A 13,282-nucleotide genomic window follows, 5' to 3' on the forward strand; every position below is an offset into this window, starting at 1 on the left:
ACTGCTGGTGTCGCAACTAGAAGAAAAACCATCAAGCTCGTGGTCAGGTACCATCATCACTAGACCATTCAAATCAGCAAACAGTCAGTGAACTTCCACATACTTCAACAGCACGAATGGCCCCCCGAGTAAGCATGAACACCACAAGGACCCATTTTGAGGGCCATTAAAGGCTTAATGTGAAAAGGAATTGAAACCTGTGCAGGAACAGTGCAACACAATGTAACACACTGAGATTGCAACTGGGACTCGTAGATGATTCTACAATAATAACAATCATGAAACCAGCTGACAGCTGAACGTCACTTCTCTCATTAGAGTAACGACTTCAGAAAACATAACTGTAGTCTGCTGGTCCCCTCTGCCAGACCACTCTGGTCCAGAGGCTCTTATCAGCATACTCGCACCTGCTGATCTTTACCAGCTCTAACATATAGCCCATAAGATGACTATCAACAATAAAAATCATACTTCTTACCCATCTATAACATAAAGATGTGTGCTATGGAGGCAATGGGTTATGGCATCTATTTGAACAGAAATGGGTGTCTACAACTGAGTTAATCCCCTAAATTCCCTGTAAAAACAGGAGAAAGTATGTCCAGCCTCAAGTCTGGTCCCTAGGATGCCAGGTCAGCCCTTCTCTTTTGGCAATGAGTTTCATATTAATTGGCTTTCTGAATGAGGCTCATGTCCAGAGTTGCTGGTTGTTCAGTAGCATAAGGGAGAGCACAACCCATGTCTCCACCCTGACCTGCTGCCCTGTGATCCCAGCTAGAACATTTGTTTCTAATGACTACAAAGGGAAGAACAGATACGGAAAGCAAATCTTGAATTAATACAGAAGGCAACCAACAGAAAGAAACCAACAGTAAGAAAGATGACTTCAGGATGTATAGCATATGAAAGCTCTCCAAATCTCTGGATATTCATTTGATGCCTTCTGGTGCCCAGAGCAGAACATTTAACTTTATTAAACATTTTGAAGGTGACTCCAAGGACACAGAAGCAGGAGATTACAGTATCGCTGTGCTACGGAATGTCAAGGGCCGATGGAAAAAAACAAGGGCATAATTGCTCCTGGAGGTTTCTTGCTGTAGCAGGTGAACTCAAATCTGAAATCATTTTACCTCTTTTGCTACTCATAAATTGCATCCACATGCTTTCCTTTGAAGGGCCAAGTTGCAATTAAACCCAGAATTTTGTGAAGAGAAGGTTTAAAGTCATAGGACTAGACAGCTTAGCTGCAAGATAAGCAAGCAAAAGCAATTTTAACAAAGCTTTGTATATCTTTGCATCCCTTAGAACACCACTGCTGAGCACCCTACCTTTCAGAGACTGCTGAACATAGCATTTCCTTTCATTTCAGGTTATAGGTAACAGGAGGTTGTGGCTAAACAGTCTGTTCAGAAATCCTTGTTGTTGCAGATGTCTGGCCAGGTTCGACTGTACCCTCTGCCCACCGAGGACAGCACAGATGGAGCTCAATGCAGAACCAACGTCACACCTTTTGTAAAACAACATCTCCCTTGCTGCATCTCTCTAACAGTGAGGCAATTACAGGGCAAGAAGAGGTCCAAGAGCAGAGAGCTCAGACCCTGGATTCACAGCTGAACATACCAGACTGTCAAGGAAGTTTCAATGCAAATTTGTGGCTGCTCAGGGGCTCATTTCCATACTGGCTTGCCTCACAGTTGTGTCTAAAGACTTTTTTCAATGCACTTTTCAGCATTGCAAAGCATTTGCGTCTGGAACCCCGCAGAGCTACCCCAAGGAAATGGGGTTCCATGCACATGCACAACTCCCTAGTCTGACCTGTATCAGAAAATCAGGTGTAAAATAGGTGTTTTACTTAGGATGCACTTTCAAAGACAGTTTCACGACACTTGCAAAGCACTTCTCTTCATTGGGTTTGTGATGGGGGGCTTGATATCTGAACAGAGAGGAGAACCTAGGCAGCACAGGCTCATGAGGCAGAACTCGTTTTTAAACCCCTCTAGATGCAAAAAGGTATGGTTTTTTTTTTATACTGAGACAGGTGTCCAGATTTAAAGGATGTTCCCAAGTTAGGATAGTCACTGCACTCGATAAAACATTAGAAACATGAAGTGACTTAGTGCAGGCATTAATCAAGTGAGTGAGATACTGGAAATCCCTCTGGTTTATTTGGTGTTGTCATTCTTGGCTCCTTGTGAAACAAACATTTGCAGACGCACTTGGAACCTCAGCCCTTGGAACCTCAGCCCGTGTTTGCCAGACTGGTATGCAAGTCAGTGCAACGGTCTGGGGAAGGGATAATCCTCCATCTCCCCTCCCCCTCAATCTTCCCTTCTAGGGTCATTTAACACACACAGGCTTACGATATTAGAGATTCCAACAAGGATTTAACCATTAATGCTCTTTGGGAAATTTCATATGATAAGTCATATGAATTCCTTTTCTTTACCAGTTAAGGATGAACTGTAAAAACACTATGTTAGCCTGCATTTTGCATTTTCCGTACTCCCCCTTCTTTCTTGCAGCCTTTACATGAGGCAATCACACAGGATCTAAATGCCATTTGCAAGAGACAGGAGTGGTCAGCTTTCATCTGCTGACCACAGACCTTTCACAATCAACATTTAAACTCTTCTACATGCTGAAAAGAAATGAGAACATTCCCAGCTCAAGAATTTCTGGGTTAAGACCAGATCTTGGGATGCAGTAAGCCAACCAAACTCTGCCAGATTTGGATCTTGCCCATTCTTTTCAAGCTGCCTAATCCTGTTATGAAGTTAAGTTGTAACAGGGAATTTAAATCTTAAATAAATGAGATACTGAGAAGGTTTTCAAATTCTCTCTCTGGTTCAGATTTCATCTGATATCTATCTGCATATTTATATTGGATGAGATTTACATTACACCACTTACATCTAACTGTGGCTCAAGAGCAAAAGCAAGCAAATAAGGGAAGGGAAATTACAGAGAGAGAAAGATGTCTTTATATCACAAAGAACTACACCTAGGCAGATAGAGAGCTTAAACCAATCTTGCTGTAATTGGCCTGACGTTGCCTTCAATAGCTCTTTTAAGCATCGGCTTGTTGCTGGAAGGTGCCCCTAGAGAAACAAAGCACAGCGATGCCAAAGACTCACTACCGTGTTGCAGAGGATGAAACGTGTCAATTTAAACTCAAGGATAGATTAAAACCACTGGGAAGTGGGATGGGGAATTACTTTCAGCTTTAGATTTTATTCTGCAAGCATAATTTAGTGCAGCTGATGTCACATAGCGTTGTAAAAAGCCGTTCGAACGACGCACGCAAGCCTGAAAACACTTCATGATGATCCTTACTGCCTGCAATTAGTAAAAGATGTTTATGCTTTGTGAATGTTATCTGTCAAAAGGCAGGTTACCCACAGGAGTTGCTTCCCCAATTCTCTTCCCTCCTTAAGTTTTCAGAAGATCCAAACCTGACCGTGTCCTCAGCCTCATCCAGGCTGGAGCAGTAACAGGACTGAGGAGGGAGCTTCAAAGGCTTCACTGAAGCAATCACAAAGGGCTCTTTCAGGAACTGGTCTGAGCTAACAGGAAAGAAATGGCCCAAAACTGTGGAGAGGGAAAACTTTTTTGAAGCCTTTTCTGGTTTCTGGAGCCTGGCACGAGCTTTGCATGCCTATTGGCCTTTCAAAATGCTACAGATGTGGTAGGCATCAGCATAGAGCTATTCAGAGTACTGATGAAGGTGTTTTCCTAAAAAAGTCTCCTCAGCAGTAGCCCAGGGATGGGACAGGGCTGGCAGAGCACAGGCATAAACTGCTGCTCAGGAGTCCTCCCTGCTACGCTGATTTTGTTATAATCAGCTGCTGCCAGTTTTATTCTCCTCAAATAAAGGCAAAAAGGAGTCTGCCTGTAACCTCAAGTGGACAGAAGTAAGAACAAAACAACAAAATGAGAGAAGAGTTGATTTTCCTGTTAAAATCCTGCCATACTTTGTCATATACAGTAGCACTAAAACTTCTGGCTAATTAAATCATTGGAGTGCAGTGGGGTTTTTTCGTGTCCCTTAGCTCTCTCTATAAACACAAGCCAGAGCATTTTCCAGAACGCTTCACGGCAGAAAGGAAGGAGGGAGAAGAAAGCAGCCAAGGAGCAGATGCTATTAGTCTGGCTACAAGGGAATCCAACACTTGACTGAGGGTCAGTGATTTATACCACAAGAATGTTAATGACCACAAGCACGACAGTCCAGCTCTTTGGTGAGGTTCTTCCTACACCTTCAAAAGACGCAGAGTCAGTTTTCCTTGAAAGCTGGGAGTACCTACGTCTGGGTCTAGCACGTCTCAACACACTGGGCTGATCTCCAGAAATAAGGAAAGAAGTTTCTGCTTCTGCTTTCTAATCACCGTGCACAACACAAACCATAAGCTCAGCATCATTTTAATCTACTCCCTGAAAGACCACTGTAGACAAACTCAGAGGGAATTAGCCCTCAATCCCAAGGGACAGCAGCTCTTTTAAACACTTTGGTGCCGAGCAGCTGCTAGGGCTGCAGGAAATACCCCCATTCCCACACAGTCGGGACTGTGCTCTTACACGCACCAATAGTAACCACTGTGAAACACAGTTTTCTACAGTTGGCAGAAAACTCCTGATGAAAACAGAGATCCAAAATGAAGCCTTACCTTGATGCCCCCAATCCTATGCTCTCCCTTGAACTCCTTGCCATTTTTCAGCCAGTAGATGGAAGGAGTTGGGTTTCCGCCCGCCGGACATCGGAAACGAACGGTGTTGGCGGCGGGAACTGCCAGCAGCTTCTTCTCCATCTTATCTGGCCGGGTCCAGAAAGGGACACCTGAGAAAGCAAAGATCAAGTTGAACAGGACCATTTCTGCCACAGAGGATGATATCAGATGGTGAGCAGATGCATTTGAGGAGTTTTTGGCATGTGCAGAGTGACAGTTAAATTGCTACCTGCTGCAGTTAAGATAAATGACACAGAAACGCTTTCCAGTTAAATGACTCTCATAGATGTAGACAGGGTGTTTGCATTTTAGGTTTGTGATGAAAGGTTCATGACCAGGTTCTTGTCTCAGTAATGCCAGTATAAATCTAAAGTAACTGCTTTTAAATCAACTGGGAGAGTTATCCCAGATCAGGATGAGAATCTGGCCTCAGCGTGTAAAAAGATACAGATGTACCTTTGGGACAATAGTAGCCAAGAAGTATGAACAGCAGAAAGATGTTGGAACTGTAAAAAAATGTTGATGGGCCAGCAAGGGAGCAGACAAAAAAGTGTTAGCTGAGTGAACTGGAAAAGTTTGCTTCCCAGTGAGCTCAAATGTGGTGTAGCCTCCTTAAGGGAAGGAAAGGGAAAAAAAAGCCAGTGCCAAACTGGTTTATCATGTTTATGTTCTTTAAGTACAAGTGATTTTAGTTTTAAAGATTCATGTTACCTTTGAACAGGGATAAGTTTTAAAACATCACTGTTAGCATGAGATAGTTTTTATAATCTGCCTCAAGTGCAGTGATGTTTCTTGGCCATGTTACAAACATTACATATTAACTCCAAATTAAGGCAGCAGCAACAGCAAACTCATTATACTGGGAAGAAAGAGAAAGTTTTTTAAAAAAGCTCTCCAAGCTTTCATTTCTGCTTAAGGAAACACTGCAAAGCTGCATGTGAGGTGTTTCCTCCATCACACTGGGGGCCACATCCAGCCCCTCAGCTCCAAGCTCCACTCAGAGGAGATGAGGACAGACAGTGTTTGGGCTGCAAAACAGCCGAGGAGCAGCCAAGGAGTGCAAGGGGCATCCCCTACAGGAGGGATGGAAGTAACCCATAGACACAGACTATCCAAACCCACTGGTCACAGAGACCTGTGTGCTTCTGGCCAGGACAAACCAATGGTGCTGGTCCTTCAAGAACTGCTGTGGAGAAACTGATGGCTGACAAAGCTGTCATAGAATCATAGAATGTCAGGGGTTGGAAGGGACCTCGAATGATCATCTAGTCCAACCCTTCTGCAGCCACACAGGAACACAATCCAGGCAGGTTTTGAAAGTCTCCAGAGGAGACTCCACAACCTCTCTGGGCAGCCTGTGCCAGTGCTCTGTCACCCTCACAGTAAAGAAATTTCTCCCCATGTTGAGGTGGAACTTCCTATGTTCTAACTTAAACCCATTATTTCTTCTTCTATTACTGGACACGACTGAGAAGAGATTGTCTCCTTCCCCTTGACACCCACCCCTCAGATACTGGTATACATTAATAAGGTCCCCTCTCAGCTGTCTCCCTTCATGTAGCCATCTACCTTCCAACATTGAAGCTTAACAGAAAAACGGCAGGACTGCACAAAAAAAGAGAACATTCCAAAAAATACTACAAGACTGGGTGCAACCCTCCTAAAGGAAAAGCAGGTATTGATGCCAAGCAAAGGCTGGGCAAAAGCCCAGGCTGCAGCAGGTGGGTGAATGAGGAGGAAGACATTTGGGGCGGTGATGAAAAGGATGAAGAGGAGGGAGCTGCAGAAACCATGTTGGGAGACATCTGGTCCTGGACTTCCAAAGCATGGGCTTTTTTCTGGCCAAATACTTCCTTTTGGCAATGCACCCTAACTTCCTGGGGACTTTACAGAAGGTTAATGGAAAGGCCAGAGCAGAGAAGTCCGCCTTCACCACCACTAAGAAGGCAGCTGAATAACCTGCTGTTTGATTAACATATCTGCCTACAATAATTCCCATTTTATGGCATTTATGGCATAGGGGTGTGACTAGATTGCACAGCCACCCTGCCAAGACCAGGTTCCTCCTCATGCTGTGTTTTTGCGGGTTTTTCCCCTTTCCACACCTGTGTGTTGCAAGGTGACATTTCATCACTTTTTGTCATTCAAAAGGTCAGTTTGAATCTCACAGGAGACCCCTAAAACCCATGGGTAGCAAATTTTGCCACTGAAGCCAAGGGGGATTTTGTCATTGAACATCAGAGAGGAGCAAGATGGACCCCAGGAAAGTTTCCAGCTGGATTTTTGCTCCATATGGAGCAAAGGCAAGATCCGCTCCTTCCTCCTGCGATTAGACATGGCTTCTTCCCCGAGTGCCTTCCCTCCTTTTGGGTGCTCTTCCATGCAATTCGGGGCTGGATTAGTGTGCCAAGATTCAAATAATGAGGGCATCGCTCTCAAGTCAAACTGGAACTGGAAGAAAGTGTCTACGCATTGAAAATGGTGCTTTTGTTCTCACTCGCGAGAGCAGCGAACAAAACATCACTGCTTTCGCTTTGCTGTGCCCCCAGAGTCCTTTCATTACAGCTTTTTAAGGGGGTGAAAATGTTGCTAACTCTTCTTTTGAAGCAAAGCTTCCAAAGCTCCAGAGAGTTTCAGGAGTGAGAGAGGAAGGATGAAAGACAGGAAAAATTTCTAGACCCGCTCTCTCTAAATTAATTACGAGCAATGATTTTGCATGTGCAGGTGTGGAAAAAAAAAAAAGGGACCCACAAACATTATCACCAGCCCTTTCCCATCATCAAACACTAAACCCGATGGTCCGTTTTGTTCGTCAAAGACACCGGCCACCCATCCGACTGGAATGACCAATTAAAAAAAACCCGAGAGCGATACTTGGAATAATTAATACAGCCAAGCGCTCATTTAGCAATTAGGAGCTGCCACAAAATTCTGCAGCAGACAGAATCAACCCTAATTGTGTAATTTCCCCAGCTGACACTTCTGAGTACACAGTCAGATTTAATTGGAGATTATAGGGGCTCTTTGAAGGTGCTGGGGCTACACAGTGGGGGCTCCAAACAAACAGATACAGAGGGGTGGGGAGCGCTGGGGCAGAAGAGCAATGTGTGAAAAGGGAGTTTTGTTTTTGTTTCGAGGCCAGGAAAAACAGCTGTAGAGAATAGAGGTATTGGAAAGCCTCTTTTCTGCAAAGCCGGATGGCAGTTTGTGACAAGGCTGCAACAAACGGGCCAAGGATTTGAAGCTGCTGAGGTTCCTCTTTCTTCTTTTCTGCTGCCCATCCCTAAGGGATGCCCTGTTTCTGTACCGTCCTTCAGAGAGGATGCTTAAAGGAGGGTGAGCAGAGCAGGGCGCTCCAGGTGGAGGGCTTGTTTCTGTGTTCCCCAGGAGTTTTTGCACCAATAAGTTGGGGGATTTTAGGACAGATTTCCTCTAGTTTTCTTGCTTTGGTATTTCCAGCTCCTGTTGTTCAACAACTTTGGGTGAAAACTGCAAAATTAGCAAGACTGGCTTCAAACTCATGATGCTGTTGGAATCAGCTCTCCCAGCTCCTCTCTGTAAATATGAGGATAAGAAACTTTCTTAACACAATTAAGTGAGAAAATTAATTGATCATCACAAGGGGCCAGCAGGCAAGGTTGTGCAATATGGCAACATGCAGTGAGACAGTCCGGGATGGATTACCTTCCCCTAAATACGAATAACTACCAGTTGTCTTTTTTTCTTTTTCATGAAAGCATGTTTATCGCCTTCACTCCTCTAAGACCTGACCATTGTCATATCTGATGTCCAAGAAGGGGCTCATACACCTCATTAGTAGGGTATCTTTTTGCCACAAGACTTGGAGAACACAGGTCTTTGGGCTGTCCATAGGACACGGCGCTGGCTACATCCATGTGTCCACCTGCCTGGGATGCTCCGGCAGCCCCTGTCCCTGGCGGGACGTCCTAGCAGTGGTGGTGCCACAGTTAAAAACATGGCTCCCCAGATTCAAGAGAAGATCTGTGAAGGTTAAGTGGAGGGTCTGACGCCAAAGCAAGCAATATAAAGGACATCCACATCACGCCACGCCACGAGGTTTCACTGTGCTGGCACGTTAAGCTAATCAACCGTTCTTAAAGCAAAGAGAATCCAACATTTTATAATGAGACCTTCAAGCAAATCCAGTTTTTACCTTTCGATCTAAAAAAAGACACAGCCTTGAAGTCAAGAAGACCCAGAATACAGGCTATAAATACATGTGGCGAAATGTGTGTTTTTCTTTTCAGTGAAGAAAAACATGTCTTTCTGTATCATAAACCAGCCGATGTTTAGTGATACCTGTTGCTAAGAGATGGAGTTTACTACAAACCACACTAAAGAAAAGTACAGAACGATTAATTGTGCTCATCAGAAGCCGCTTTATAGCAGGACAAATCCTGACCAAACCTGTCTCTCTCTATGCCTCCACCAGCCTTCAGCCAGCACCAGGGCCCCCAAGCACCTCTGCAAAGGTACCTGCCACCTTGCAGGATCTGGCCCTTAATTAGAAGCTCTCAGAAAACCACTAACTGCTGCCAATGGGTCATCTAGCACCGTAACTCACCATTACTGTACGGCACAACACAGCACTATGAAATTATTACAGTGGGAGACCTGTTTTAAAGAGTCCTGCATGTCCAGCGCTACGGGCAGGAGAAAATTTTCCAGTCGTGTTGAACTTCTGCCAATGTACATAACTGATTGGGAGTTCAAATGTAAGACGTTTATTTACTAAAAACACATACGCACAGGCAGCTCACTTCACAGAAATATAAAGAGCATAATAAAACATAACACTAATGCCTCTGAAGCATGTAATGATCCTGATTAATGCTATTGCACTAAAAGAAACAAGCACTGGGACTGAAAAAGATTCAGAGTAAAAGCACCAAGAGGGTCTGTCCCGGGGCTCCCTTTCCCACATGAGAAAAAAAAAACAAAACCCAGTAAAGCCAAAAGGGTTGCTCCTGCTTACAGCATCATTAAATTTGGCCCTTGGCTAGCGTAAATTTTATGCTCTGACTCTAGCCAAGATGCTCATAAAGACCAGAACCAAAGCAGCTAAAAATAAAGCGGGCCGAGGTTTGCAATGGTGTATAACTGGGGTATTGTCAGCGTAGTTCCAGAAAAACGTAAGTGGATTTGCCGAGATGTACATGCAAGGAGAACTTGTAACTCTAGCTCATCGAGTCAGATTTGCAGAATCAAGTCTCTCAAAAAAAATTACGGTACTGCTGCTGTAAGGTATTATAGCAGTGATATCACTCTGGCAGCTATTTCTGAATTTTTAGATAAATATTATCATGGGACCATCCTAAAATCATAAGTTTCAAGAGCTGCTCTCTGACCAGGTGAACATCCGATAAGCTGCTCTGCTTGGGAGCCACATCTCTTTGGGGGAAAAAAAAGGCCTCGGTATCCCAGAAAAACAGATTACCTGTGTCTTCTGACTCATCGTCATCATCCTCATCATCGCCTGACGAAGGGGAATCTAGGAGGAGAAGGAAAGAAGTGAAGCAGAAGAAGGATGGCATGCAGGGACACCGCGCTGAGTGATGCTGTGGGTGCCGCAGTGGGCTCGAGGGAGGGAGGACACCCAAGCAACGGGTCACCCTTCCAAGCAACGGGTCACCCTTCCCTGCAGCTCCACCAGCCCACCCCCTCCCACGCTGCTGGGACAGGGACAACTGGCCAGGAGCTTTCTGAACTGAGAGAGAGGTGTCACGAGTTTGTCAGTGCTCTACCACCAGAGACCACGGTCCAATGCGAAATACTCCTCCTCCCTGTGTAAAGTGCTCTTCTCCTCATAACTACACAAGCAAAAAGAGGAAGTTTCTTCTTGCAGAACAATCTCTCCCCCACTCTTTTTTCCCCTCTAGCATTTCGCTCTGAAGACATTTTATTTCACAGAGTCTCAAAATGACAGGTCAGCATTTCTAATTCACTTTCACTGCATTCTCCTTTTAACCCAATACGCCCCTGCCACGTCTCCCCTTGTTAACTCTCTGCTCAACTGCTCAGACTAAAGCTTTTAAAACTTCTTCTTGCAATCAAACCTCTCTCTCGATCAACATTTTGATGGCTATGCCATGAACCGGTTCCCTTTGGTTTATATTCCTCCTATAGGCACCTTGAGGCTGTAACCAAATACAGGTTAACAGGTGGGAATTTTCCATCTGTATCTCTCTAAAACACCCTGAATGGTTTCTCTTAATGTGCTCCGATATCTCACCTTCTCCAAGCTGTCCACAATGAAGTCTCAGTCCCTCCTCCCCCCACTAGATAACTACTGTACATGTAAATTCCATTATAAAACAGCAGTTTAGTGTTTGATTTAGTTTACACGGTTTAGTATAATTCAGTATCTGGAATATTTAGCATCAGTGACTTCATATAATCTCCAGGATTATTTTTTTTTAAATAAAGGCAAAATGGTAACAACCCAGCAGCCTTTATATTCTGAGACAGAAGTAAAAGAACTTGGTATTAAACACTATAAAATAGGAAACTTTATGAGTGTTCAACACGTGGCCAGAGATGTAAAGTGCTACTTTAGACCAAGCAGAACCTCCTTTATTTCAAGATGCACTGATTTTCTGCTATTCTCTGACCAGCTCAGTGGAGCTAAAAATAGTGGGGCGGGAAATAGGGGGGAAAAAAATAAGAGAAGGGGAAAAAAAGGTAGGGGAAAGGCAACAACAAATACTAGTTCTCTGCTGAATCTTGAAGGGTTTTCCAGACATATTTACCATCTATAGGAGCAAGTAACACAAGAATCACCTCCCTGCTTTAGACTGCAGTGGTGCATTGTGCTTTGCACCTTCTCTTTGGCAAAGCCTCAAGGAAGACTTCAAGCACGTATCTAATAGCAAATCCACAGCTGAGGTCCTGCTGGCAGCAGAACCAGGGAAATGCCACGGGGCTCGCCGAAAGTGAAGTGGATGTTGAGGTGTTTTGGCTGAACCAGCAGGTTTACTCAAGTCCCAGCGAAGGCAGAAACTGAGCCAAATCCCCATCAGCATCGACAGGGAAACCAGCACATTCTCAGTCCTGCACTCTCAGATTTGGTTACCCATGTATTAACTTGTGATTCAGATTTGGTTACCCATGTATTAATTTGTGATTCTAGTTCATTTCTGGTTTCCAGCGAACCAACTGTGACCAGAGGAGGAGAATCAATTTTTAAACCAATTCCAAAACATGTCCACAAGATTGAAGGAAGAGTATTTCACCTTGCTTGGATTTCAGATGAGGGATGCAGTTTAGATTTTAAGACCTCAAACATGACTTTTTTTAAAAGGTGACTAAAAATTTCCAAGCTATCTGTTAATCATTTACTAAAATGATAATCTTTTTTTCAGAAGTTAACTAGTATTGGCATGAGCAAGAATGGCTAGGAGGTGTTCTCAAAAGTGCTTTAATTAAGAATGGAAAGGGGATTAATTCTTTTAGTCATCTGTCTTGAACTTAGTCTTGGGTATTTTGAAAGCTAAAAACTAAATCCAAAAGCTGTTCTGCATGTGAAATGGCTGCAGAAATGGAACTTCTGCCAAACAGGACTGGAGATAGTTTGGGCATGCAGCCTCTATTTGTGAACCTCTTTTTGAGTGTTCATATTTTCAGAGGACAGTACATTTCTTTGTGTAAACTAGCAAAACACTCAAGCCCATGTCTATCAAGGGAGAGACCAAACCCTGTTATTAATCAACCTCGTTTTCCACCTTGAAATGCCAACTCTATCATCTCCTTACTGCACCTTCAGCATCAAGCATCCCACTGTGCACACTGAGAGTAGCTGCAGAAGAGACAATTAGTTGCAGACTCAAAACCCAGGGCCCCATGCAGAAAAATCCTGATATGCCTCTAGAATCTGGAAGCATCTCTCAAAATGGGACTCATGTGTCTCTCAGCTATTATTCTGAACATACCTTGAGTAGTTTTGCTCACTTAAGAATACACATCAGAGCAATTCCAGTTTGTCAGTTCAGATTTAAACCAGTTTAGCACAGAGAACAACTCCAGCCCTGAACATTAGATACTCACACCCATCGCTGGCGTTACCTTTAAAAGAAGTGGGAACATAAACCACAAACCTCCGATAACAATCTCATCTCCACCGCGCCACGCTGAGCTATCAATACTAATTATGAGGAAATATCTGAGCATATGAGAGGTGCCACTATTGCCACATAAAGCAGGGCTTCAAAGTTTAAAACGAGTGCTGCTGACAGCTAAAATGGAGACTCCCACATTACCAGCACTTTGGTGGTAATGACAGTGGGCTAATAGAATCAAAGACTCATAATGCTGTCAGAAAGCAGGTTCAGGTTACTCGCCTGTTCTTAAGCTGTTATTAGCTATTATTAGTGAAGAGGAAAAACACAGGGGCTTAAACTTCTTAAAAGCAGAGGATTATCAGCCCTTCCACTATTAAAAACAATTTCTCACTTTACAAACTTTCGGGGCTGGCAGCTGTTTCATTTGAGCATGCCACCAGCTGCCCTCTTCTGCCTCCCTGTTGCCCCTTGAACTCAAAA

At 44.0% G+C, this 13,282-nt stretch overlaps 1 protein-coding gene across 1 annotated transcript in view; it reads right to left on the reverse strand.

Moving 5' to 3' along the window:
* FGFR3 (fibroblast growth factor receptor 3) overlaps positions 1–13,282 on the reverse strand; it is a 44,306-nt gene that overhangs the window by 17,118 nt on the left and 13,906 nt on the right. Inside the window, exons 3-5 of the mRNA XM_009875738.1 lie at positions 10,183–10,236; positions 4,642–4,834; positions 1,874–1,885 (exon numbers count right to left, since the gene is read on the reverse strand). Of these exons, the coding sequence (XP_009874040.1) occupies positions 1,874–1,885; positions 4,642–4,834; positions 10,183–10,236 (259 nt within the window). The remainder of the gene's footprint in view (positions 1–1,873; positions 1,886–4,641; positions 4,835–10,182; positions 10,237–13,282) is intronic.

Source organism: Apaloderma vittatum, unplaced genomic scaffold, assembly GCF_000703405.1.
Source record: "Apaloderma vittatum isolate BGI_N311 unplaced genomic scaffold, ASM70340v1 scaffold33598, whole genome shotgun sequence".
Classification (NCBI taxonomy): domain Eukaryota; kingdom Metazoa; phylum Chordata; class Aves; order Trogoniformes; family Trogonidae; genus Apaloderma; species Apaloderma vittatum.